Source organism: Callorhinchus milii, unplaced genomic scaffold (genome assembly GCF_018977255.1).
Source record: "Callorhinchus milii isolate IMCB2004 unplaced genomic scaffold, IMCB_Cmil_1.0 Scaffold13, whole genome shotgun sequence".
Lineage (NCBI taxonomy): Eukaryota > Metazoa > Chordata > Chondrichthyes > Chimaeriformes > Callorhinchidae > Callorhinchus > Callorhinchus milii.
Window position 1 is genome coordinate 5,826,569 of NW_024704754.1, and position 26,001 is coordinate 5,852,569.

General features: G+C 42.7%; 1 protein-coding gene across 1 annotated transcript in view; it reads left to right on the forward strand.

The window, feature by feature from the left end:
* The window catches only part of psd2 (pleckstrin and Sec7 domain containing 2), a 37,254-nt gene extending 23,481 nt beyond the window's left edge, over positions 1-13,773 (forward strand). The window contains exons 7-15 of the mRNA XM_007905513.2: positions 107-165; positions 5,190-5,279; positions 5,694-5,737; positions 7,003-7,193; positions 8,037-8,107; positions 9,293-9,450; positions 11,211-11,355; positions 12,096-12,239; positions 13,328-13,773. Coding sequence (XP_007903704.1) covers positions 107-165; positions 5,190-5,279; positions 5,694-5,737; positions 7,003-7,193; positions 8,037-8,107; positions 9,293-9,450; positions 11,211-11,355; positions 12,096-12,239; positions 13,328-13,540 — 1,115 coding nt within the window. The 3' untranslated portion in view covers positions 13,541-13,773. The remainder of the gene's footprint in view (positions 1-106; positions 166-5,189; positions 5,280-5,693; positions 5,738-7,002; positions 7,194-8,036; positions 8,108-9,292; positions 9,451-11,210; positions 11,356-12,095; positions 12,240-13,327) is intronic.
* Positions 13,774-26,001: the final 12,228 nt, after the last annotated feature.

The window sequence follows — 26,001 nt, forward strand, 5'->3', positions numbered from 1 at the left end:
CGATGTACGTTCTACATCTACGACTATGACTATGAATAGATGAGAGACTGCTACCACCTCAGTGAGCCAACACTAGCGATAACATGATGCTCGGGTTTTTTTCCAGACGGAGTCCACACTCTAACTTGTGCACTGATGCTCCTGAACACAGACCTTCACGGACATGTAAGTATGCTAAAGATATTTTCTGGTAGCAACACTGACCTTTTTTTGGGGGTGGGTTGGGTGAGGATGGCCTTTCAATCGGAACTAGACTATGGAGTAGAAATAAGGGAAGATAATCCCAACCTAAAACAAGGGGAAAGGAAAATGTTTCTGACAATGAATTGGATGAAAGAAAGTTTATCAAGTTTATCAAGACTTCAGTGTGGAACGACAATAACAACTTGCATTTATATTGTGCCCTTCACGCGCGGCAGTGTCTCGGAGCGCTTAAAGTCCTAGATTTCAGGGGGACAAGGGAATTGAGGGTTGAGGAGAGACCCTCATTTAGAAGACAGAACGTACGTCTGTCTTACTTTGCAGTTTTGTTGTAAAGCCGCTGCCTGACATTGCCCAGGAGAGTGGGAGGTACCCCAACAACTGTGAGAACACTGGTGACACGTTGTTGAGAGTATGCAATGTGACGTGAGTGCACTTAGTGATCAACATTGAAGGTGACTCCCAAGAGCTGCACGTAAGATACTAACTGTTTCCCTTTGCCTTTGTATCCTTTCTGATTTCCTGGCTGCTGCTGGACGCCATATTTGCTGCGGTTTGTTTGCCCCTCTTCAGGTGGTAAGTATAGTTTTGATTCGTGCCTGCCACTGCTCTCTGACCGCAGGATAATTCCGAGCCTACTAGTCCATAAAGAGCTGGTCTGCTCTGTGCAGTTTCTATTCTATTCGATTTGATGTTAAAAAAAAATTTCAGGCTTTCTTTGATGTCGTTTTTGCAAGATCGCAAGATCAGTTAGGATGAAGATCTCATCCTTCCAGACCACCCGCCCTTCTGTTCCTTCCCCACCTCCCACCCCCCCACCCCAACGCAACGTTAAAGCACATAAATCGATAACCTTCATCGCTGAAATAACCATCTAGTTTTTTCACGAGCTCCTGGACCTCTGTTTTGTCTCCAGTGACCACATTAATGGTTTGTTTACAGCTCCATCTTGTGGCAAATCTTGCCATCTCCCAAGAAGCATATTTAAGAAGATTGATAGCTCAGGACCACTAGATGGCAGCCTTAGCACGTGCGTCACCCACCCCCGGATAGGCAGAGATGACCCTGTTATACAGAGGTCGCCCGGGTCAACTATCTCAGGCACCGCGTTTAAAAGAGACTGCGCAAAAATGGCCCACTTCTGGGTCAACGATGATGTCAACTTCCTTCGATTGGCTGCCGCGTTTCGCCCACCGGTACACAGTCGATTCGCTTTGCAGAGTGTCCTGCGAAGCGCTTTGAGACGTCTTGGGGACGTGATAAGGCGCTATATCAAATGCAAGGATTATTATAAAGTGATGTGAGGGGCACGTCCTGGGCCTCGCGAGAGTGCTCGGCATGCAGGAAGTGACACCAGCGGCAACCTGACCATCCAGAAGTCATCTGTTGTTTATCGAACAGCTTTCCTCTGTGCTATAACGTCCTGTAGTCTGTTATGAAGAGCTGAAGTGCAAACTGGCCTCACAATGGGACAGGGGACAGATAGCAATCTTCCTGCCACACTCTGGCGCCAAAACTTGATGTTATTCATATTGATCAAGCAAAGTCATAGAATCAAAGAACCATAGAATCGTACAGTACAAAAAGAGCCCATTCGGCCCATCGAGTCTGTGCCGGCTCTTTGAAAAGAGCAATGTAACATCAATCCCACTCCCCAGCCCTTTCCCCATAACCCTGCAGATCCATCCTCCTCAAACACCCGTCCACCGCGTTTTTAAAAGTTGTTATCGAATCGACCTCGACCACCTTTTCAGGCAATGCGTTCCAGATTCAAACAACTCGCTGCATGAAGAAATTTCTTCTCACCTCCCCTCTGCTTCTTTTAGAGACTATTTTAAATCTGTGATCTCGAGTCACCGACACACCCACCAGTGGAAACAGTTTTTCTCTTTCTAACCTATCGTATCCACTCATGATTTTGAAGACCTCTATTAGGTCTCCACGTAACCTTCTCTGCTCCAATGAGAATAATCCCGGCCTCTCCAGCCTTTCCTCATAATCAAAGTCTCTCATTCCTGGTACCATTCTCATAAATCTCCTCTGCACCCTTTCCAATGCCTTAACATCCTTCCTATAGTGTGGTGCCCAGAACTGGGCGCAGTATTCTAACTGAGGCCTAACCAGTGTTTTATATAGGTTAATCATAACCTCCTGACTCTTGTACTCTATGCCCCTGTTTATAAAGCCTAGTATTCCATATGCCCTTTTTACAGCTTTATCTCCCTGTGCTGCCACCTTCAAGGATTCATTTACCTGAACCCCCAGGTCTCTCTGTTCTTTTACCCCCCCTTAAGATTGTATTACCAGCCTATATTGCCTCCCCTCATTCTTTCTACCAAAATGCATTACCTCGCATTTCTCCACATTGAAATTCATCTGCCATGTGTCGCCCATTTTACCATTCTGTCTATGCCTTCCTGTAGTTGGCTACTATTCTTCTCACTGTTTATTACCCTACCTAACTTTGTGTCGTCTGCAAACTTGGAAATGGTACTTGCTATACCCAAGTCCAGATCATTTATGTATATTAAGAAGAGCAGTGGTCCTCATACTGATCCCTGGGGGACGCCACTGTACACTTTCCTCCAGTCAGAAAAGCAGCCGTTCACCACAACTCTCTGCTATCTTTCTCCCAGCCAGTTCTGGATCCATGCTGCCACTGTCCCTTTTATACTATGGGCTTCTATCTACCGTGTGGTACTTTGTCAAATGCCTTTTGAAAGTGCATATAAACGACATCAACTGCACTACCTTTATCCACTCTCTCCGTTACCTCATCGAAAAATTCTATTAGATTTGTTAGACAAGATTTGCCTTTAACAAATCCGTGCGGCTGTCCCTCATTAACCCGCGTTCTTCTAAGTGAAGATTTATTCTGTCCCAGATTATAGTCTCCAGAAGTTTCCCCATTACTGATGTTAGGCTGACTGGCCTGGAGTTCCCAGGTTTGTCCTCCTGTCCCTTTTTTGTACAGGGGAGTAACATTGGCCACTCTCCAGTGCTCTGGCACCACCCCTGTGTCCAACGAAGATTGAAAAATTGTAACCAAAGCCTCCGCTATTTGTACCCGTGCCTCCCATAGTACCCTTGGCTGTATCCCTTCCGGACCGGGCGACTTATCTACCTTGAGCCAAGTCAACCTTATCAGTACTTCCTCTCTGTTTATACTTATCCTATCCATTTCCTCTACCCTCTCCTCCGATACTGCGGCATTTGGTGCATCCACTTCTTTTGTGAAGACAGATGCAAAGTACTCATTCAGTACATCAGCCATGCCCTCTGCCTCCACAATAAGATTTCCGCCTTGGTCCTTAATTGGCCCCACCCTACCTTTGACTAACCTTTTTTTCTTGATATGTTTGTAAAATATTTTAGAATTCCCTTTAATGTTACCCGCTAACCTTTTTTCGTATAATCTTTTTGCCCCTCTTATTTCCTTTTTCAGTTCTCTTCTGCACTTCCTATATTCTATTCGGTTGTCTTCTGTATTTTGGGTTTGACACTTGTCATACGCCTCCTTTTTCTGCTTCATTCTAGACACAATTACCTTTGTCATCCAGGGAGGTTTGGATGCCCTACTTTTCCCTTTTGTGGGAATGTATTTGTTCTGTTCTGCACTTCCCCCCTGTTTTATTTCTCCATTTTCTAGCTCTTCATTTTTTGCATTCCCTTCCCCCCTCAACACTAGTTTAAACCCTCCCATACAGCATTAGTTAGCCTGTTTGTACGAAAATTCGCCCCAGCGCTGTTTAGGTGTAACCCATCCATATGGTACAGGTCCCACCTGCCCCAGAACTGGTCCCAATGATCCAGAAACCTGAAGCCCTCTTTTCTGGACCATTTCTCCAGCCAAGCATTCATATGCTTGATCTTGCCATTATGGTACTTATTTGCCCGTCCTGACAACAACAACAACAAATTACATTGACACAGCACCTTTCACGTCGGGAGGATGTCCCAAGGCGCTGGACAGTCAGGATTTGGACCCGAGCTGGGGTTTTGGATCAGGAGGGCAGAGGTCAGGGGGATAGGGATAGGTGGGTCACTGAAGACGCGGTCGAAGAGGAGGGTTTTGAGACATGCTTTGAAGGAGTACAGCTAGTAACATGACCATGTGAAACGTTTAAGCTGTTGCAAACCCAAGTGAATGGTAACAAGATTAATCCAATTTAAGACTGCTACTGCTATTGTTGGTCAAAAACGCATGGCTTATTTCCCACTATTGTCCGTACGAGCAAGTCTGCTTACGGAGGCTTCATATATTATTTATTGACACACGCAAAAAAAATCTATACCCTGATTTGGGGTGACTGTACTGAGATTATTTATAGGGTGGTGGCATAGTGAAATGAAGTGGAAATGGGCCAGGTATGGCTTTACCATGGGGAACAATTGATCATGCTAATGAGGTCTTTAAATGTCTCCGTATATCAAAGCTTCCTGGCAGTTATTCTCGCCTTTAATCTCACCTGTCTAGAGGGTCTGAAAAGTGGAAGAAACCTGGATTCAGAGAATAAAAATTACTCCACTCTAGATGGCTAGTTATCTTTCCTCCTTGTATCCAAATACCAGGTTGAACCAATATGAATGCAGCCGCAGTTACAGAGAGTCAGGAAGATTGGTCAGTCTGCATTGGAACAGCCAGACTCCGATCAGCCATAGAAATCCATGGTTCCATAGAAATGTATCTATAGATCCAAAGAAATGTTTCTAAAGATTCATAAAAATTTATTCATAGATCCAAAGGAAATTTATCCATGGAAACTTACAGCACAGAAGAAGAGCATTTGACCCATCTGTGAACACGCTGGCTCTTTGAAAGAGCAAACTATTCAGTCTAATTTACCTGCCTCACACCCATCCCACCCCACGCACCACAATCATTTCTCTGTTGCAAAGTGAACGCACCACTTTTATAACATTTAACGCTTATTTTAAAATGGTTTGGTTTGGGTGAAACGTCCGTTTTATCCACCCGTCTCTTTCAGAACATCGGAAAAAAGATGTCATGTCAGCAGTTTATATTGAATCTGGATGGACTTAATGACAGGAAGGAGTTCACAAAGGATTTATTGAAGGTACTGTTTTAATGATTTCTATTTTGATCTAAGAAAAGAGCAGTGAAAGGCGAAGACCAGAAACCAGAACACTTTCTTTGAGAAGAACTGGCTTAATCACCCTATTACTTGGCACTGTCAAAGTCACAAAACCACTGGATTGGCACAGTGCACAGACAACATGTAGTCACTGAGCTGTAGCATATGGCTGGCTTCATGTGTCAATTTAGCAGTCGTGGTTCAATCAATGATAATTATCCCCATGTTTGATATTGCGCCTTATCATGTTGTCGAAATGGCTCAAAGCGCTTCACAGGATTTTAACGACTTGTGCGTTTTGTAGACAAATTTTGTTTTCGTGGCCTGGACCTCTTTTGGTTATTTTGCAGCAGCTAATTTGCACATGAATAAGTCGCTGTGCTTCTCTTCCTACAGGGACTGTACAACTCTATAAAGAATGAGAAGCTGGAGTGGGCTATGTAAGTCAAACCTTGTGTTTATGACACTGCGACATTTCAACTCACGCTCTCGTGATGATTCTCGGCCACGTTTTTCCACTCAAAATGAAGCTTTGCGCGTTGTTATGAAGGAAGGAACTTTCCCCCTATCACTAGATTTAAACTATTTGTATTTATATAGTGCCTTTCACACCGGACCTAAATCAATGGGGTTACAGCAAGTTATACAAATTTGCAGATCATTTTCTCTTAATAAAAAAGTTATATAAATTATATAAAGTGGGGGGTGGGAGAGGGGGGGAGGGGCAGTTGAAGAGGTAGGTCTTAAAGTGGGATTTAAAAAACATATAAAGAGTGGGCGAGGCAGAGGTATTATCAAGTTATGGGAAATATCTGGGCATGCGAATTGGCGCTTGGAGTCAAAATCTCTGGAACTGTCTGTACTCTTGGCAGAGAACAAGGATTTGTTCAGAACTGTCGAATGTGTAGTTGGCATTGTCCACTTACACTGAAGTACATTCTGTCTCTTATCATTGATATAAATTACCAGAAATGGGGCTGTGTATTTTGCACATTTTTGCTTTTTTTCTTTACCCAGAGGGGATTAACGACTGGAACAAGGCTGTCATGGCAGGAAGGGCGGGGGGAGGGGGGCGGGTTCAGGCCAGGACACTGGGAGCTCATTTCGAAAGCAGCTCGAGGCTGTGTTGAGGGGGACAGTCGGGTGGATTGTTCTGGGGGGATCAGATCAGATGGCCCGAAGGGTCTTCTTTATCCTGAGCCTAATCTTGTGATCTTGTGACAGGAGGAGAGGGTGTGTGTTACATAAGCGGAGAACAATTCAAAACAAATATGTGGAAATACTACTTTCAGTGAGCAAGTAGTAAACGTATGGAACAGGCTCCCGAGGGAGACAGATGGTGGACGCCGAAAGTGTCGATTCTTTCAAGAACAAATTAGATAGATTTCTTTTAGGAAATATTATCTTGGGATACAGTATATAGCTTGGGACATGACATGTGCAAGCGACTGCCAGCGTGGTGGAAGGCCAACTGGATGGACGTTCGTCTTCTTTCGCCCAGTAATTCTTATGTTCTTGTGTTCTAGAATCATAGAAACTTACAGCACAGAAGGAGGCCATTTGGCCCATCATATGCCTGTGCCAGCCCTTTGAAAGACTATCCAACTAGTCGCACTCTCCGGCTCTGACTTTTATGTTTTAAAACCTGTTGCTTCTTCATCTTATCGTTCCCCCCTGCACACCCCCCCCACCCCCACCCTTTAAGAGACGGAGACGAGTTACGGAAATCCCTCTCCGAATTGGTGGACGACAAGTACGAGAGCGGGGGTAAGAAAGTGACAAGAATCATTGATGGCAACAACCCCTTCCTGGACCTCCCTCAGGCTGTGAACGCCGCCACATACAAACACGGGGTTCTCAACCGCAAGATGCATGCTGACATGGACGGCAAGAGAAGTGAGCTTGGTTTAATCGTGGCCGCCGTACTTTCAACCACAATGCCCCTGACCCTCTGGGACTTCGTGTCTCTCGCCCTCTGCCTCGCTCCCTCCTTTATCTACAATAACAACTTGCATTTTCGCCCACAAAATATGCAGTCAATTCACTTTACAGTATATTCTGTGAAGCGCTTTGAGACGTCTAGAAGACGTACAAGCACATATCAAATGCAAGGATTATTATTATTACTATTTATATAGTGCCCCTCAGGCAGGGTAGCGTCCGAGAGCGCTCGGGAGTGGCGGGAAACGTCACCGAGCTAAGGGGGAGGTGGGAGTGACCGTAGGCAGAGTCAGAGAGGAAGATCTTCAGGCTAGTCCTGAAAATTGGAAAGCAAGTAGTGAGGCAGAGAGATAGAGGAAGAGTGTTCCAGAGTCTACCTTTAAATCCCACCTAAACACCTACTGCATCGACCACACCTACGGTCACCTCTTTCTCCCTTTCTCTGTGTCCAACCCCACCATTGTGAAGTGCTCTGAGACAGTACCCTATGTGAAGAGCGCCATGTAAAAGCAAGCTGTTGTTGTATTAGCAGTCACATGTTCACAAAGTCCCGTTAACCCCAGGTTTTGTTTTCTACAGCGCTGGCTGGAGTGACGAGGAAGTTACTGGTGTCAGACATTATTATACTCGACTCATCTGCAACAGAAAATAAAAATTCTTTGTAGAAGAGAAAAGAAAACGAGGGGAAGTGAGGGGTGGGAGGAGGGAAGGCAACATGATTTTGTGAACATCCTGTCCGTTATTTTCAAGAGAGAACAGGAAAAAACAAGCTGTGTAATTATCTCTCACTCTTTTCAGCCCCCAGAGGAAGGAGAGGTTGGAAAAAGTTCTACGCTGTGCTGAAAGGAACCATTCTTTACTTACAAAAGGTAATAAATTATTCGAACGGATGCCTCACGGACAGTGATTTACAGTCGCTGGATCTCAGTCAGGGCGTTCCGTGGTCAGAATGAGCCTAAGGGCTTTCATTATCCAAACTGATCCAACAATACTAGCAATAACGGTGTGCAAAAAAATACACTGTTCTGAGACTCAAATGATGCTTCATTTGATTCACAGTCACCCTCATACTCCAGTGTGGTGCACTGTGTAACATGGCACATTGGCATTGCCTGAATACTTAAGAAAAACTAATTTTTTTCTTATCATAGAATCTTAGAGCTCAGAAGGAGGACGTTTGGCCCACCGTGCCTTGTGCCAGCTCTTTGAAAGAGCTATTCAATTAGTCCCACTCCCCCGCTCTTCCCCCATAACCTGGCAAGTTTTTCCTTTCCAATTCCCTTTTGAAAGTTATTATTGAATCCGCTTCCACCACCCTTTCAGACAGTGCGTTCCAGATGGTAACAACTCTCCACATCCAAAAAGGTCTCCTCATCTGCCCTCTGGTTCTTTATACATATGTGCAGCAGTGGAGCAATTTGGTGAAGCGTGCTTCTTTTGGTTCTTATTTAAAAACAGATAAATGAGATGTAAGCTCTTCAAAGGGTAGCTTAAGCTCTCCGAGACGCTGCCCCTCTTGAAGGGCTCTCTGTCAGTGCAAGTTGTTGTTGGTGCTGTGATGGATCTTATTAAGTGGGTAATTAATTAATTCACGGGAGTCAAGTGTTTGTGATTAAAGATATTGCAATCTACAGCAGAATGGAGAGAACCTGTGTTCAGTTTCCGGGCAGGGTGAAACCTTAGGCAAGTTTCCTTACTCCACACGCCTTTGTTTACCTCGCAGTGAGTAGGAACCCAGTTGTTAGTCAATTGGCGGAGCGCTTTCCAGGGGGTAATAATCCCTTCAAAAAATAAAAAATGTGGTCACTCAATCCACGTCTGTTTGTGGGACACAAAATATACAGTCAATTCACTTTACAGTATACTCTGTGAAGCGCTTTGGGACGTCTCAATGACATGATAAGGCGCTATATCAAATGCAAGGATTATTATATTATTATTAATGGGAGCTGGGATTGATATCATTACAATAGACGTCTATTTTTTTAACCGTTGCTATTGGCTGGGCTAAGTGAGCTAATGAAACAGTTGGGTCCAAATTGTGTTTTGAAAAGGATGAGTACAAACGAGACAGAGATTTGTCGGAGGTGGATCTGAAGAACGCCATCCGCATTCATCACGCTCTGGCCACTAAGGCCACCGACTACAGTAAGAGAGCCAGCGTGCTCAAGCTGAAGACTGCAGACTGGAGGGTCTTCCTTTTCCAAGCACCGTAAGAACGTCGCTTTACACACTACGATCAGCGTGGGATTTGCGCTATTTTTGAACACCAGATTTCATGTCTCCCACCGCCAGATGCTCCCCCATCATTGGCGGACGGGCTTTCAGCCCTTCTAAATAAACAATAATAATGTGGTCACTCAATCCACGACTGTTTGGTGGATGTCGCTGTGCGCAAATGGCTGCCGCGTTTCACCCACCAAATATAAAGTCACTCCATTTTACAGTGTATCATGTGAAGTGCAGTGAAACGTCTCGAAGACGTGATAAGGCATTATACAAATGCAAAGATTATTATTTATATTCTGCCCCCTCCCCCACACCACCCACCACTCTCTCAAACTCCATCTCTCAAACTCCTTCCGTCTCTCCCCACTTTCAAAGCCCCACCTCAAGACTTACCTCTTTGAACATAAGACCATAAGAAATGCTGGACGAACAATGGTCAAAGTCTATCCACCATCTTGACAGTCACGTCCCTAACTATACACTGTGTATACTTTGAAAGCGCTTTTGGCTGACTTTCCTCCACTCAGCTCCATTAACCCTCTTTAGTTACCCCTCCCTTCTTCCCCCTCCCCCATCCGAGGCTGTTCTCCCACCTCCCTACCCTACTCCTTCCTCGACTGTGAGTCAAACAGTGAAAACCATAGAGAGCAGTGAGTTGAGATGCGATGATGTGAGCATCACTGGGTCCGCATGGATGCACTTTAAAACGCATGCCATTCACCGTTTCCTATATATAACTCTGCTTTTACCACTTGCTGACATTTCTGTTTTTAACCTCTGTTTACATTTTTTGTACTAGAGAGAGCGAGAGAGATAGAGCATTGAAATCCTGTGTGGGGAGTTGCAGGATCTCTTCTGGTTATTAATTCAGTAGCTGGTTTCCACACAGACCCTGTCAATCCAGGAGAAACCAAACATCCATCAGCGTTATCTCACTGTCGTTCCGTTCAAATAAAAGTTCCGTGGTTAAAGCTTGTTCCACCTTATACTTCAAGATCCTCGCGCTCGTCTACAAATCCTTTCATGCCTTGGCACCTCCCTTACCTTTCTGACCCGCTTTCTCCCTCACTCAACTACTCGCTGCCTCCACTTGGCTGGCTCTGAACTCCTGATTGTCCCTTGTCCCTTGCACTCTACAGTTGGTGGCCACGCTTTCAGCTGCTACACCCGAACTATGGAAATTTCTCCCCCAATCCCTCTGCTTGCCCCCTCCTTCCCCCCTCTTTTAGATCACAACTGAAGACCTTCCTCTTGGACCGTGCTTAAGTTGACCTCCACCTTCCCCCGGCTTGGGGTTAGGCTTCGCCACTTTTAAAGCGCTCCGAGAGGTTGCCCAGTGTGAATTCAAGATGTTGTTGTACCATTTCTGCCTCCGTCATCCCCCCTCCCCACCCGCATCCAACCCGACCCAATGATAATTTTAATTGTGTAATAATCGACATAGAAACATTGTCTGCAATTAATTGTTGTGTTTAATGTGGATTATTAATATATTAACATAACTTATGTTATATTAATATAACTTTTCTGATAATAATGTAGGAATTTATTTCCTTTCCGAACGATGGAATTTTTTTTTTAACACACTGAGAGAAGTTTCTCCGTTCAATGGCTGCAGAGAGAGAGAAAAAAAATGCCTCAAATTATTTAAACATAAAAGAAAGTAATGCCAGATATAGCCACTCTACACTAATACTCGAAATACAAACCTATTGTGCCTCTCGCTCTTTCCATCTTTGACAGAAGTGAAGAGGAAATGGACTCCTGGATACTGAGGATAAATCTCGTCACCGCTATCTTCTCCGCACCCTCCTTTCCGGCTGCCATCGGCTCCCTGAAAAAGTTCAGCCGCCCCCTCCTGCCATCCTCCACCACCAAACTCTCCCAGGTGATGTGTGCAACACAGAGACTTACTCAGCCTTTGTTCAGGCGCAAACTGTGTGATAATAATAACCCTTGCATTTGATATAGAGTCTCATAACGTCGCTGTGACGTCTGAAAGCAAAGTGAAAGGATAATGTATCTGGAGGATTGTTGACCAGGACACTGGGAGAAATTCTTCACCGTCCACCCAAACAGGCAGATGGATCCTTGGTCTAACGTCTCATCCAAAAAGATAGTATTCCCAACAATGCGGCGCTCACCCAGCACTGCTCTGGACAGAAGGTAGTGGGTTCAATCAGTATGTCAGGACTTGAACTCACATTGTCTAAGCTGACCCTCCAATGCAGTGCTGGGATTGTGTCGCATTGTCGGAAATGCTATCCTTTGGATCAGATGTTAAACTGAGATCCCATCTGTGCCCGTTCAGTCGGATGTTAAAGTTCGCGTAGCATTAATCAAAAAGAGAAGAGAGTTTCTCTCTCCCTGTGGCCTGGATGATAATTTATTTTGTGGTTGTTTGTGGAATGTTGCTGTGCGCAAGTTGGCTGTCGTGTTTGAGTACAGAACACAGTCACTTCACTTTACAGTATATTCTGTGAAGCGCTTTGAGACGTCTCAAAGACTTAAGAAGGCGCTATATCAAATGCAAGGATTATTATTGTTATCATTTAATTTATGGCTCATTTTCGGTCACTGTGTGATAAATAACAACTTGCATTTGTACAATATGTGTGCGGCTCACAGGAGGAACAGCTGAGATCTCACGAGGCCAAATGGAGACAGATTTCAACAGAATTAGCAGAACACAGCGCTCACCCACCCGAGAAAATCACCAAATCTAAAGAAAACGAGGAGTACAGACTGAAAGAGCACTATTTGACATTTGAGGTGCGTTGGCCATTTTTCCCTCGCAATAGAAACGTGTAACTAGTGAAGGACGTGGGACGTGTGTGTGTTTGTATGTATTTGTGGGCGGTTGTGGGTGGGTTACCCAAAACAAGAAACATTCAACAGCTGAGAAATGTTGGGATCATAAAGGTGTCATTAAATATCTTTGGCATAGAACTGTGAGATGTTTTGTTCATAGTCGTGCAAGTCGGGATCTGTATAGGCCTTAAAAACTGAGCTATTTTTGTGTCTTTATCATGTCCATTGCCTTCCTTTAGATCGGCACGTGCACAGAGTGCACGCTTTCCATTCCGCTTCACATGAGCTGGGAATCCATGTGCATCTGATACCCAAATTACCAAAAAATAAACTTTATATTATATTCAGCTTTAGAGTCAGCCATTCGCTAACAATTGTGTCTCCAGTCACTGAATTTACCGGGCAGATAATTTGTTTTACTTATTGGCAATTTTTTATCCCGAACTTCACCCCGTTCAACCAACAAATGGAGTCCCGTAACGTAGTGGTTAGAACGCTCGCCTCGCAAGATGCGGGTTCGATTCCCGGGCAGGGCAAAACCTTAGGCGAATTTCCTTACTCCACATGCCTCTGGTTACCTGGCAGTAAATAAGAACCCGGTTGTTAGTCGACTGAGGGATTGCTTTCCTGGGGTAAAAATACCTCCAAATAAACAAACAAAATAAATGTGGTCACTCAATCCACGACTGTTTGTGGGACACTGCTGTGCGCAATTGGCTGCCGCGTTTCGCCCACGATATACAAAATATATTCTGTGAAGCGCTTTTAGACATCTCAATGACATGATAAGGCGCTGTATCAAATGCAAGGATTATTATTGTATTATTAATGAACATAAAGTCGCTCCGACTTTATATCGCATGAAACGCGTTGAGAGGAACTTCGTGGGGGTGAAAGGTGCTGAGCCAAATACAATACGACTCAAATTTAAATTAAACGGCGCTGTTCACAGCGGGAGGGAGGATGTCCCGAGGCGCTTAATAACGTAAGGGTTATTTGTTGTACGAATGATATTAAAGTAACCGCCACGTTGTAACTTAACTCCACAGAAGAGTCGATACGAGACGTACATTCACCTCCTGGAAGCCAAGAGGAAGGTAGGCACCGATGATCTGGAGAAAATCGAAGTCAATCTTTTCGGGAGTGAAAACAGTGACAGTTCCTTGAGGAAGACTCAATCTAGTCCATCTCTAAACCAAGGACACGGAGCTCTGAATGGCAAAGTGGACAAGGACATTGTGCAAGTGCAGCAGAGGAGCTAGAAATCAGCTGCTCGAGTCACTGAAGCCCACAAACCTATATCTTGGATGAGCCGACAGATAAAAACTCACACAATCATTTTATATCACTGGTTTCGGAACATGATGTGCTGAGTGAGCATGGTATTTTAGATCAATTTTTACATTTTTAAAGGTTTTAGTTCACAGTATTTGTCATTTTGGCAGTAATGTCAACTAAAACCATTTTTATTTCAACGTCCTCCCCCGCCCCCAGCCCCCCCATCCCGAGCACATCATCAAAATGAGTTATTTATTTTGGTCTCACACACGTGGAAACCCATCACCGTGCTTGAGAGTATCCAAATCAAACTGAGAGCTCCATGCACCCCAACTACATGTGGAAATGTCCTTGTTTAGACTGAACGTACGGTATTTTATTCATTGGTTCCAAACACCACCAAGTACATGGCTCTGGGAAACATTGCATTGTGGAGCCCTGTAGCGTAGTGGTTAGAGCATTCGCCTCGCAAGCAGGAGGACCCGGGTTTGATTCTTGGGCAGAGCGAAACCGTAGGCAAGTTTCCTTACTCCACACGCCTCTGTTTACCTCGCAGTAAGTAGGAACCCGGTTGTTAGTCGATTGGCAGATTGCTTTCCTGAGGTAATAAGCCCTTCAAAAAAAACAAACAAAAAAAAATCTGGTCACTCAATCCACGACCGTTTATGGGACACTGCTGTGCGCAATTGGCTGCCGCTTTTGTGCCCACAATATATACAGTTAGTTCACTTTACAGTATATTCTGTGAAGTGCTTTGAGACGTCCAGAAGACATGATAGGGCGCTCTATCAAATGCAAGGATTATTATATTATAATATTAATGCATTAAATGCAATGCTGGACCTCGCCAGGATCTCTGGCCTTCAGCGTTCACATGCAAAATGACAGTAATAGAACAGAACAGAACTGCTGCACACTGCACTAGTGCTGGTAAACAGGGTTATTCGCAATGTCAACTTGTTGTATTCAGCCACAGTAATCAATAAAGAGCAGCAAGGAGGCAGTGACACACAGTAAACCCATCGGACTGCTGTAACACTGAGTTCATTCCACCACACTAAATTCAGATTGAAAGAAATACTTTCAGAGACGATAGTTGTTCTACATCCCTATTGCTGAGTGCCATCAAACCTCCTTCTCCGCACGCAGTTTAATGATTTTTTTTCAAACTTTTTGTAAGAATGTATTTTAAGTTAATGCACTTTTTATTTATTTTCATAAGGTTCTTAAGGGACGAAACCCCGATCACCCCAGTCCTGGCCAGACTGCACTGGCTCCCTATCCCAGAGAGGATCGATTTCAAGATCCTCACCCTCGTATTCAAGTCCCTGCACTCCTCTGCACCCCCGACCTCTCTGACCTCCTCTCTCCTCAGCACAGTACCCGTTGCCTTCGTTTCTCCGGGTCTGGCCTCCTCCTTGTCCCTCGAGTCCTCCGCTCCACCCTCGGCGGCCGTGCCTTCAGCCACTATGCCCCGAGGCTCTGGAACTGCCTTCCTCACTCCCTTTGTCTCGTTCCCTCCCTTCCCATTTTCAGGTCTCTGCTGAAGACCTTTCTTTTCGACCGCACCTTTGATCACCTTCCCACCTGCATTCGATTTTATCAGCATGTAAATGGCTTATAAATAGTTTGCAGTAGAGTGAAAATACTCAGCTGAAGCATTATTGCTGCCGTTTTCAAAAAAGGCAGCAGCTCTTTATGTTTCAATTAGATTAGTGTTCAAGGTACACAGTCACTGTACTTTACAGTAAAAATCCTGTGAAGCGCTTTGAGACGTCTTCCTGCACTGAAAGGCACTGAATCAAATGCAAAGATTATTATTTATTTGACTTGAAACTGTAATATTGTAGATCAAGGGGAAATTGCAATTGCTCCTTCCATAAAGGTAACTTTTATAAACAATTATTTATATTATTAAGGCATGGTGCTATATCTAAGTGTGAGGCTTATTACTCTACTATTATTTCTTTTTCTTTAATAAATTGGTGGAGATTTTGTGGTCATGACCAAGATCTGAATAGAGGAGACAACAGGAGAATTTGAATTCTGAATTCCACTGCAGTAAATCAGAGCAGAATTGTTAATAATAATAATCCTTGCATTTCATACAGCAACTTTGTCTTAAAGCATTTTGCAGAATATACTGTAAAGCGGAGAGACTGTGTACTTTGTGGGCAAAATGCAGCAGTTAATTGCACAGAGCAATGACCCACAAAACAGCTGTGGAGTGAGTGATTTTATTTGGGGGATTGTTGATCAGGACACCCGGAGAGAGAAACTCCCTTCTCTTTTCGAATTGGTGCTTCAGTGACGGGAAGCGTAATTTTTTGCTGTGAAAATAGCTCTGAAGTGAAAAGTCAAACTATAAATAGTTTTCACACTGTGGCTTGGTGGGGAAGGAGCAATATAACACTGCTCCTGTTATACACTGAACCATTGTAAGGTGTGACTCACACTGAGCGATCAAGGTAGTAATAAATCATTTTCTCTTTCATTTATATTTTCTCTTCATGTCTCGGAGACCTTGACACAAGTGAAAGGTATTCCCCACACGTTGCCCCCACATGTTAAAATAAATGCGTAAATAATTTGTAATCCTTTATATTAGTGATCACAGGTAAAATTGCTCACTCACTTTATGGCTGTTTGTGGTGATGTCGCTGTACGCGAATTGGCTGCAGTGTTCGCACACAAAACACTCAGTCACTACACTTTATAGCAAATCCTGCGAAGCGCTTTGAGACGTCCTTCGGATGTGAAAGGCGCTGTATCAAATGTAAGGATTATTATCATGATTATTATTATGTTATTACAGTTTACGTCACTCTGTAGAGGTCATTTCTAAGTGGTTTTCAGTGGTGGGTCAGCCAGACCAATAACATTGCCATGTTACATATGAATGGATGTTACTTTTCTTAATATATTTGAGCTTCCTAAAATAGCTACTTTTTGCAGGAGGTTGATATTTTGATCACCAGGTGTGTTATCGAGCCATTTCTGAACAGTCTTGTTAACAGTCCCATTTGCACCGACGATTATAGGAACTATGTTAGTTTTACATTGCCACGTACATCCGCATTGAACTTGTAGATCAATATATTTCCTGATCTTCACTAGTTCCTTATTTTTCACATTGTAATGATAGTCACATCAATAATATTACATGTACCACCTATTCGGTTCTTTATGAATATTATATTATTACTATTAATAAGGGAAATGGCAATTTCCTCTGTGCACATGGTTTGCACGAGTTGTATTTTAACCCCTAAATGTCTGACAGACAATCTTACTCAAAATTGTAGAATGTGAATTTGCCACAGCATTTTGGGTTGCGCTCAATCACTTACAAAAACACAGTCACCCAGTCACTAGAGTTGGTATAATATTCTGTGAAAGCACTTTGAGGTTTCATCCCAACATGAAAGGTGCTGTACCAAATGCAAGGAGAGTTATTATTAGTAGTATAACTGGCGTCTAGTCTAGCAATATTTATTGAATATTTATTGAAACATTAGGAATAAGAAAATGTTGTGTTCCAGAGATGCTGGGTAAAGTTTATTCAAAGTTGTGGTTGTTATAATTTTAAATGGAACATATATATTATATGGGCCACTGCAAAAATACATTATTTTTGATCTTTTCTATCTTCAGATTTATAAAACCTTGGAATTGCTGTTATTTTCCAAAAGGAAACTTTTTACACAACCCGCAGAGATCGACGGTCTCTCAGCATTATATTGTGGCAGTATTATTTGCATGGCACTTTATTGCTCCGCATTCTTTTTAATGGCAAATTTGTTGACAATGCTGATATTTTTTTCCATTTGATCAACCGAATCGTATATTTGCACCATATCAATTTTCTTTTTACAGCTAATATTTCAGGAAATAGACATTTGTCAACTTAAGATCTATTTTCTATCGCTTTCCGTTGCTCTTTTAATTTATTAATTTATATAAATGAATACAATGAATTCATGAATTTATATAAATGTATACAATTAATAAATTACAATTCATTTATTAATTATATTGGGAACAAGAGAGGGGAGGAAGTAGTCTGGAAATTTGTGCGTTACCTCAAATGAAAATATACACTCAGTAATTCACCAAAACTATATTTTCACCCACAAAATATCCAGTTAATTCACTTTACAATATATTCTGGGAAGTGCTTTGAGATGACTTGGAGATGTGATAAGGCGCTATTATCAAATGCAAGGATTATTATTATTATAAAACAACATTGTTTAAGGTTTAGAGCAAAGATCAAACCCTCTGCAGAAGTCGAACAGAAAATGCTCACTCTTATGCTCTTTATACATCAAGCGATGTAATTCCAATTGGGTTCAGACTTAGACTTTCTTCTGAGTGTGCAATTATTTGGGGGACAATTGTTAATTTCTTTGTTAGTGTTAAAGCCTTTATTTTTTGACCAGGTTCTTTTAAGCACTTTTAAGAACAGCGCAAAGTCAAGATCCAGGTGAACTTTCTCCCCAGCGGACTACAAAGATGCCTCTCTTAGATGCCTGACTTATTATTTGATAAAAATGAATAATAATTTGGTCATTCAATCCATGGCTGTTTGTGGAACCTTTTATGTGCAATTGGCTGCCGTGTTTTACCCGCAAAATATGCAGTCAATTCACTTTACAGTATATTCTGTGAAGCGATTTGAAACGTCTTGAAGATGTGATAAGGCGCTGTATCAAATGCAAGGATTATTATTGTTATTGTTATTACTGAATATTTGACAAAAAGGTAAAAAAGGACATTGTAAAAAAAATTATGTCCTTCAGCTTTTTAACTTTCATCAGATGCAATCATTTTAAAATGCGAGAACAATTAAAATAGTATAATACAATTATGAATTTAGCAGAAGTCCATATTATTATTCATTATTGAACCTGCGAAAATGTGAGATTAAAATCTAGATGGAGCAAATAAAACATTGCATTTAAAAGCAGACTTTTTTTTGTTGTCGTTGAAAGAAAATTTTACAATTTTCCAGCAAGTAAAAAAAAACAATTGTTATGGCTGTTTAAAAGACTTATTATTCTTCTTACTATTCACAAGTGTATAAATGTTCCAAATAAATAATTGCATAAATAAATTGTGAAACAGGTTATGTATAACTGTATTGTTTATAATGCTTTAGAAAGTAAAACGACAGATGAAAGAAATGTTATTTAATTTAGTTTTATCATTCTATGTAATGAATACTTTCCAGAGAGGAAAATGTATGTATGTGTGTGTGTGTGTGTGTGTTTAATTTGCACTGTAATATTCTGTTACCTGCACTACCTATTCTAACATAGATTATCGCGCACCTACACTTGACTTCTTATGTGAGCGATTTATTGAATTAGCAGTTATCGCACAGTTAATATGTAACATATCAAAACGATGGTTGTTTGTACTGAAAACGTTGATTGACAAAAACTGCTACCAAGCTTACTTCTTTAAAAATACTTTAATACTTGAATCAATCCCCTGTGTCATTGCATTTTGTGTCCGTGTGTTACTTTGTGCGTTACTCTGCTTCACTTTAACAACAACAAGAACAACAATTTGCATTTATATAGAGCCCCTCACGCAGGGAGGCGTCCCAGAGCGCTTGACAGTGGTGCAGCACAAAGCCAAGCCGGTGGGGGTGGGTGGTGGGGGAAGAGGTGACTGTCAACACTGGCAAAGAGGAAGGTGTTTTGGGCGAGTCCTGAAGATGGGGGAAGGAGGGGGGAGCGAGTCGGAAGGACAGAGAAAGAGCGTTCCAGATTTTAAAAAAAAGTTTTATTTTTAAAGTTATGAAAGTTTCCTGCGCTCACTTTAACACTGCAAAGGACTTTTTAAAAAAATACGCAACGGCTAGTGAGTTGGGAGAAATTCCTCCCATCCTTCCAGATTGACTCCTTTTCACACAGCAGTTTAGAACGTCCAGAATTCGACAAATTCTTCAGCACGGTGTTTACGTTTCTCTTGAAGTCCCAGGCAACAAATTCCCCCACATATAATCTGTTCACTTCACAGCTGTTTGCGAGGACGTCTCTGTGCTCAAATCATCTGCCACTTTCGTCCACAAAACACACAGTCGCTGCACTTTACAATGAAATCCGATGAAGAGCCTTGAGACGTCCTCCCGATGTGAAAGGCGCCGTATGCAAAGGTTATTACTATTATTGAAGCCAGCTGAAGTTAGTTGTAAGTGAGAGAAATGCAGCTCATTAATTTGCTTCAGTTTTAGTAATGGGTTTGCGGGCGTCGTCATAAATTACCAATGAATAAAAAGTGGTCGCTAGTGAAATGTAGTTCTTTTAATGACCCATTTTACAAGTGGGTTCGCGCTTAATGACTCCGAAATTACTCACAATTAAAATAAACTTGGTTACAAAAAGCCGTGCGTTATCCAGCTCGGCGTAACTGCGCCCCATTAAATACTGCTAAACATGCATTAGATGAAGGGAGATATATGATTTAATCCATGGCTTTAATTAAAATGTAATCCGGAATTTGACGGATTGTGTTATACATTAGAATATACAGCACAGAAACAGGCCATTCGGCCCAACTGGTCTATGCCGGTGTTTGTGCTCCACGTGAGCCTCCTCCTGCCCTTCCTCAACTAAGCCTTCAAGCATAACCTTCTATTCCTTTCTCCCTCATGTACCTATTTAGCTTTCCTTTCAATACATCTTTGCTGTTTGCCTCAACAACTCCTTGTGGTGGTATGTTCCACATTCCCACTACTGTGTGAAGAAATTTCTTCTAACTTCCCTATTTGATCTATTTGTGACTATTTTATATCGATGGCCCCTGGTTTTGGTCTCCCCCACAAGTGGAAACATCTTTCCTATGTCTACCCTATCAACACCTTTCATCATTTTAAAGACCTCTATCAGGTCACCCCTTACCCTCCTCTTTTCAAGAGAAAATAGTCCAAATATGTTCAGCCTTTCCTGTTTTATATACACAGTAAAACTCACATAAATCTGCTCTGTGTATATCATATAATCGCCCAAGTTCTACATGTGCCCAAGTCCTATTCAAGAGTTTATATTCTATGCAAATTTGACATAACTCACACTTTGCATAAGTCATATTAAATGTGTGTTCCCAACTGATATGAGTTATGTGAGGTTTACCTTATTTTTGTCATCTGAGATGTGCGTGAGGGACCTTTCCTGGGAACTTTCTGCTTGAGGCTTTTTTCCTTTTGCTTCTGACTTTGCTCTGATCTGGGACAGGCTCGTCTGACAGGAACGATCCTGTGACTGACACGTTTCCCTCTAATCTCTGACGTTTTAGTCAAGTGGTAAGCGAGAATTTGCTCTCACAGGAGGGAGCGAGCGACCTTCGAAAACGTGGTCTCTGGGCTGTGAACTTGAACTCTCGCCGGATACTCAAACCCGGAGATGACGGGCAGGCAGTGTCCTGGAGCCCAGTCTGTCCGACTGACCCAGGCGCAGGAGCTCGGGATGCTCCGAGTGAGTGATGGTCACTCACAACCTGAACTGCAAGCGGGAGGCAACAAAACCAACACGCCATTGCATTGAGTTTCGTGGCGTGTGAACATCTTGACATTACTGTAGTGCGGGCACAGTGGGCCCCGCCGAACACACCAGTGAAGGAAATGCGTTAGGTTATTTGTTTGAACATTTGAAAAGATCCAGGGAGGAAGGGGAGAAAGGAGATGGGGGGGGGGGGGGGTGGGGTGGAGGTGAGGAAGGGGGCAGGGGAGGGAGGGACATTATAGATGCCAATCTTGATCCTGAGTTTGACTAATAGCAATTGGTTTGAGCGCTCGCCTCGTAAGCGAGAGGACGGGGGCTTTCTTCCAGGGTGGGGCCTTAGGTAAATTTCCTTACTCCACACGGCGCTGTGGTAATAATCTCCCACCACAAAATGTGGTCACTCTCTCCCCAACTGTTTGTCAGACATTATTGTGAGCAATTGGCTGTGAAGGTGTCTTGAATGCTGATCAGGCGCAAGTGATCATCATCCCCAGTTATCAACTACCATCAATGTGCGATTGTACAGTTTGGTGAAAATTCTAGACGCGTTAACTACTCATCGAGAGTCCTGTAACTCTTGGTGGTGAGATTCTTATATGTACAGCAACGATATGGCTTTCTCTCCCTCACCGTGTACTATGTTCAATCCTCACTAACGAATGCAATTCCCTATAACTAGGTGTAACTTGACTAATGAGTTCTTCCACAAGTTTCTACCAGGTACTACCGATTGCTATTTAAATTAAAGCAAATTGGGAAGCTTCAGTCAATCAGAGGTTTATTTTACACCTCTGTAACCCAGGCTGAACCCGTTCCCTCCTTCTTTGATTCACACAGAAAGCTCGAATTAAGCCCGGTTAAGTTCACTCAACAGAATTTTATTGTAACTTCGATGAAATCCATAACCCTCGGCATTCAATCTTAAAAGACACGATAAATATCAACAAACACAACTACGAAATAACAAATACACCTTAAACTACACACGCCAGCAGCCACCTGTAATGAAGTTAATGTAAAGTGCACGAAGAACCAACCTCTGATTACTACTCATCAATAGTCCGAGCAAGTACCTTTTGTTGTCATCAGTTGGAAAAATATCGACCCCGAGCACATGGCGCTCATTCTTTCATGGGCATTGAGCCCTTCCCCGAACAACGGTAATTGTATTTCACTTTCAATCACTTGGTGCCTTTTTTATGGTCCAATCTGTTCCTCCCCTCAGTTCCCCAATAGGGGGACAAATACACTTCCAATCCTTAATTTGCATATTAGAATAGTAAATTAACCGCTAAATTGTTGCAATCAACACTAAAAGTCAGACTTGATGGCAATAGAAGTATCAAAAACGTTAAATACACGAAAAAAATGTATTTAAAGCGCTACTCAATATATTTAAACAACAGACAGACTTAGAAAACAAAAGGGGTGACCGTGACAGTGGTTAAAGCACTTGCCTCACAAGTGAGAAAACCTGGGTTTGATTCCCAGTCAGAGCAAAACATTAGGCACGTTTCCTTACTCCCAACTGTTTAAAGGGAGCGTCCCCCAAAAAACATGTGCACACCAGGTTCCTACTTACTGCGAGATAAACAGAGGCGACTGGAGTACGGATACATTTTTTAAATTTGAAAATATATATTTATCAATAAATATAATATTTGGTACAACAGAAATCTAAAACAAACACATTGTGCAACATCTCCTGTTACATTTTTCCCTTCCGAAAAAAAAACATTCCGTTCTGTACGTTACATTCTTCACTGCACACCATGTAACAGGAGATGTTGTACAATGTGTTTGTTTTAGATTTCTGTTGTACCAATTATTATATTTATTAATAAATATATATTTTCGAATTTAAAAAATGTATCCTTACTCCATTCGCCTCTGTTTATCTCGCAGTAAATAGGAACCTGGTTGGTAGTCGACTGGCGGATTGCTTTCCTCGGGTAATAATCCTTCCAAAAAAAATATGGTCACCTAATCCACGACTGTTTGTGGGACACTGCTGTGCGCAATTGGCTGCCGCTTTTGTGCCCACAATATATACAGTCAATTCACTTTACAGTATATTCTGTGAATCGCTTTGAGACGTCTCGAAGATGTGATAAGGCACTATATCAAATGCAAGAATTACTGTTTTTTTTATTATCTACTTACCGTCGTCAGTGGGAGGGGATCAATTTAAACCTTTATACCCTGAAAATTCACAAACAATAACCGGGTTTAAAGTGTAACAGACCTGTTGGTGCCTTGAAGATTACCTGGACACGAAAAGGGAAGTATGGCCAGTATGTTAATAACCAATTTACTGTTGTTTGTTTTGGCCCTTAATTTCATGCTGGTGGCATGCTAAACCCCATTAGATTGTTAAATACAATCACGGAAATTAAATCGCTTTAATGCAGGAAATTAACCACGCGACCTTTCACCACAAACCTCAACCCGTGGGTAACTGAAGCCAATTGCGTACACAGGACCCCTAAAGCACTAAATGACTGGCCAGGATTTCAGCAAACATGAGACAAATATTTTAACTCTGTAAATATGGGATGATTGCATTATTGGAGGTGCCGTCCTTCAGATAAAACATTAAACTGAGCTCCCCATCCGTGACCTGTTTAGGTGGACTTTACAGATTCTGCGGGATTTTTCAAAAGAGCATGGAGTTTCTCTCTCTCCCCCTCTCTGTCTCTCTCTCTCTCTCCGTCCTGGCCGACGCTGTGTAGCGTCCCAGAGCGCTTGACAGTGGCGGAGCCCAACCACAGCATCAATAAAATTGTGTTTATGTAGCAGCTTTCGCATCGGAGGGACATCCCAAGGCGCTGGACAGTTAAGAGTTTGCACCCGAGCTGCGGGTTGGAATCGAGAGGCGTGAGGGATAGGTGGAGTGGGCGTGGGAGGGGGCGAAGGTGTGGTCAAAGAAGAAAGTCATGATAACATTTGCAGTGAGATTAATGTTTCACTTTAATCCGGTTTAAGTACCCTATTGATTTCTTTCAAAAAAAAACTGACTGAAACAAATAGCATCAAATTAAGTTGGAACAGTGTGAAAGCATTTTTCTTCTCCCTTTACCTTACTCTTGCTGAGAGGCAGAGTGCAATTGCAGTGCTGTTGTGCTTGTCTTGATGACAGAGTGTGGCTGAAGGTAAGGGTGACCTATATTAATGAGTTGCTAAGCACGCTCTGGCGGAGGATAATAAGTGTGGCATTTTACCATTTAGCAAACAGCGTCAATGTGACGCCAGTTTCGAAGGGCCAGCCTTCCTGTGTGCTCGCTCCCTGTGCCGGTCTGGTATCTGGTATTGTTGTTAAGCGCTCCAGGCCCGTTGTGCATTTGACGTACGTAGCATCTTACACTTTAAAGTGTAGTGACGGTATATATTGTGGGCAAACACAGCAGCCATTTTCCTCACAGCAATGCCCCGCAAACAGCCATGAAGTGAACGGGCAACTTTTCAAGCTGTGGGATAGTCAGCCAGGACACCGGGAGAAAGAAACTCCTGTTTCTTTTCGAATAGTGCTGCAGAGTTTTTCAAGTCCCCCCGAACATGGGCTGAGATAGGAGCTCAGTTTAACGTCTCACCCAAAAGACGGGCACTTTGTGTGTGGAGTGGGTGCGTTTGGCGAGTGAACGAGGAGGAACGCTGTCTGTTTAATGTCAATTTATAGCTTATCAGAAGTGACTTACGCTGTGCAATTCAGTGATTAATAACCTGTGTAATGCTCCTTCATCGCATTCAGCTCGGGTGAACGGTAGAGTCTGATCATCCTAGGATTTCTCATCTATGGCTAATTGGAATTCCTTCCCAGATGTATTCCGAGCGCACGCACATCTGCGTGTCATCCAACACACATAGTTCCCAAACAACGTCTTACTGTTAGAAACGACACCACGCAGACAGTGAATCTCAACAGGCGTATTAAACCAATAGAGCCATTAATCTACATTAAAATCAGACAGTGAGCTCTTCGGATTGAAACCGTGTTTTACCTTTGGTGCAACAGTGGAGCGGCGCACTGCCTTTTGTGGGTCATCTTAACTGCAGATCAAGCTGTTCTACAAGCCATTGATTTCATATCGTTTTACTTACAGGTTTGAGTATGCAATAAAACCTGACAGCTGAGACCTCTTTTTCCCAAACTCGGAATGCCGGGGGGATGTTAAATGTATCACCCCGATCCCGGTCCAGGAGGTAATGTGTCCAGGATTTCGAGATCTTGGTCACAATAAATGTCCCAATTCATGCCGCGCAAGTCACTTTACGAGAATTTGATGTCTGCTTTCAGGAAATTGAACTAAATGGAGGACTGTCGATTGCTTTCTGATCCATCAGCCCAAAGGATTTTTGGATGAGATGTTAAACCAAGCTCCCTCTCTGTGCCCTGTTTGGGTTAACGTTAAAGATCCCCCAAGGCTCTAAAGAGAAGGGAGTTTCTCTCTCCTGGATTACTGGCCGACAATCCCCCAGGTAAAATTGGTCATTCATTTCATGGCTGCTCGCTGGGACACTGCTGTGCACCAATTGGCTGCCACATTCACCTACAAAATATACAGTCACTACACTTTACAGTGAATCCAGTGAAGCACTTTGAGATGTCCTCCCAAAGTGAAAGGCATTCTATCAAATGCAAGGATTATTGTTATTAATAATAATCATGGGCTGTTACAAAACAATATAATTTACATTGATATCACGTCTTTCACATTGGGAGGGCATCCCAAAGTGTAGTACACCTACAGCTATGGACACAAGTAATAATAATAATAATAATCCTTGCATTTGATATAGCGCCTTATCACGTCTTCGCGACGTCTCAAAGCACTTCACAGAATATACTGTAAAGTGAATCGACTGTATATTTGGGGGCGAAACACGGCAGTCAATTGCGCACAGCAGCGTCCCCCAAACAGTCGTGGATTGAGTGA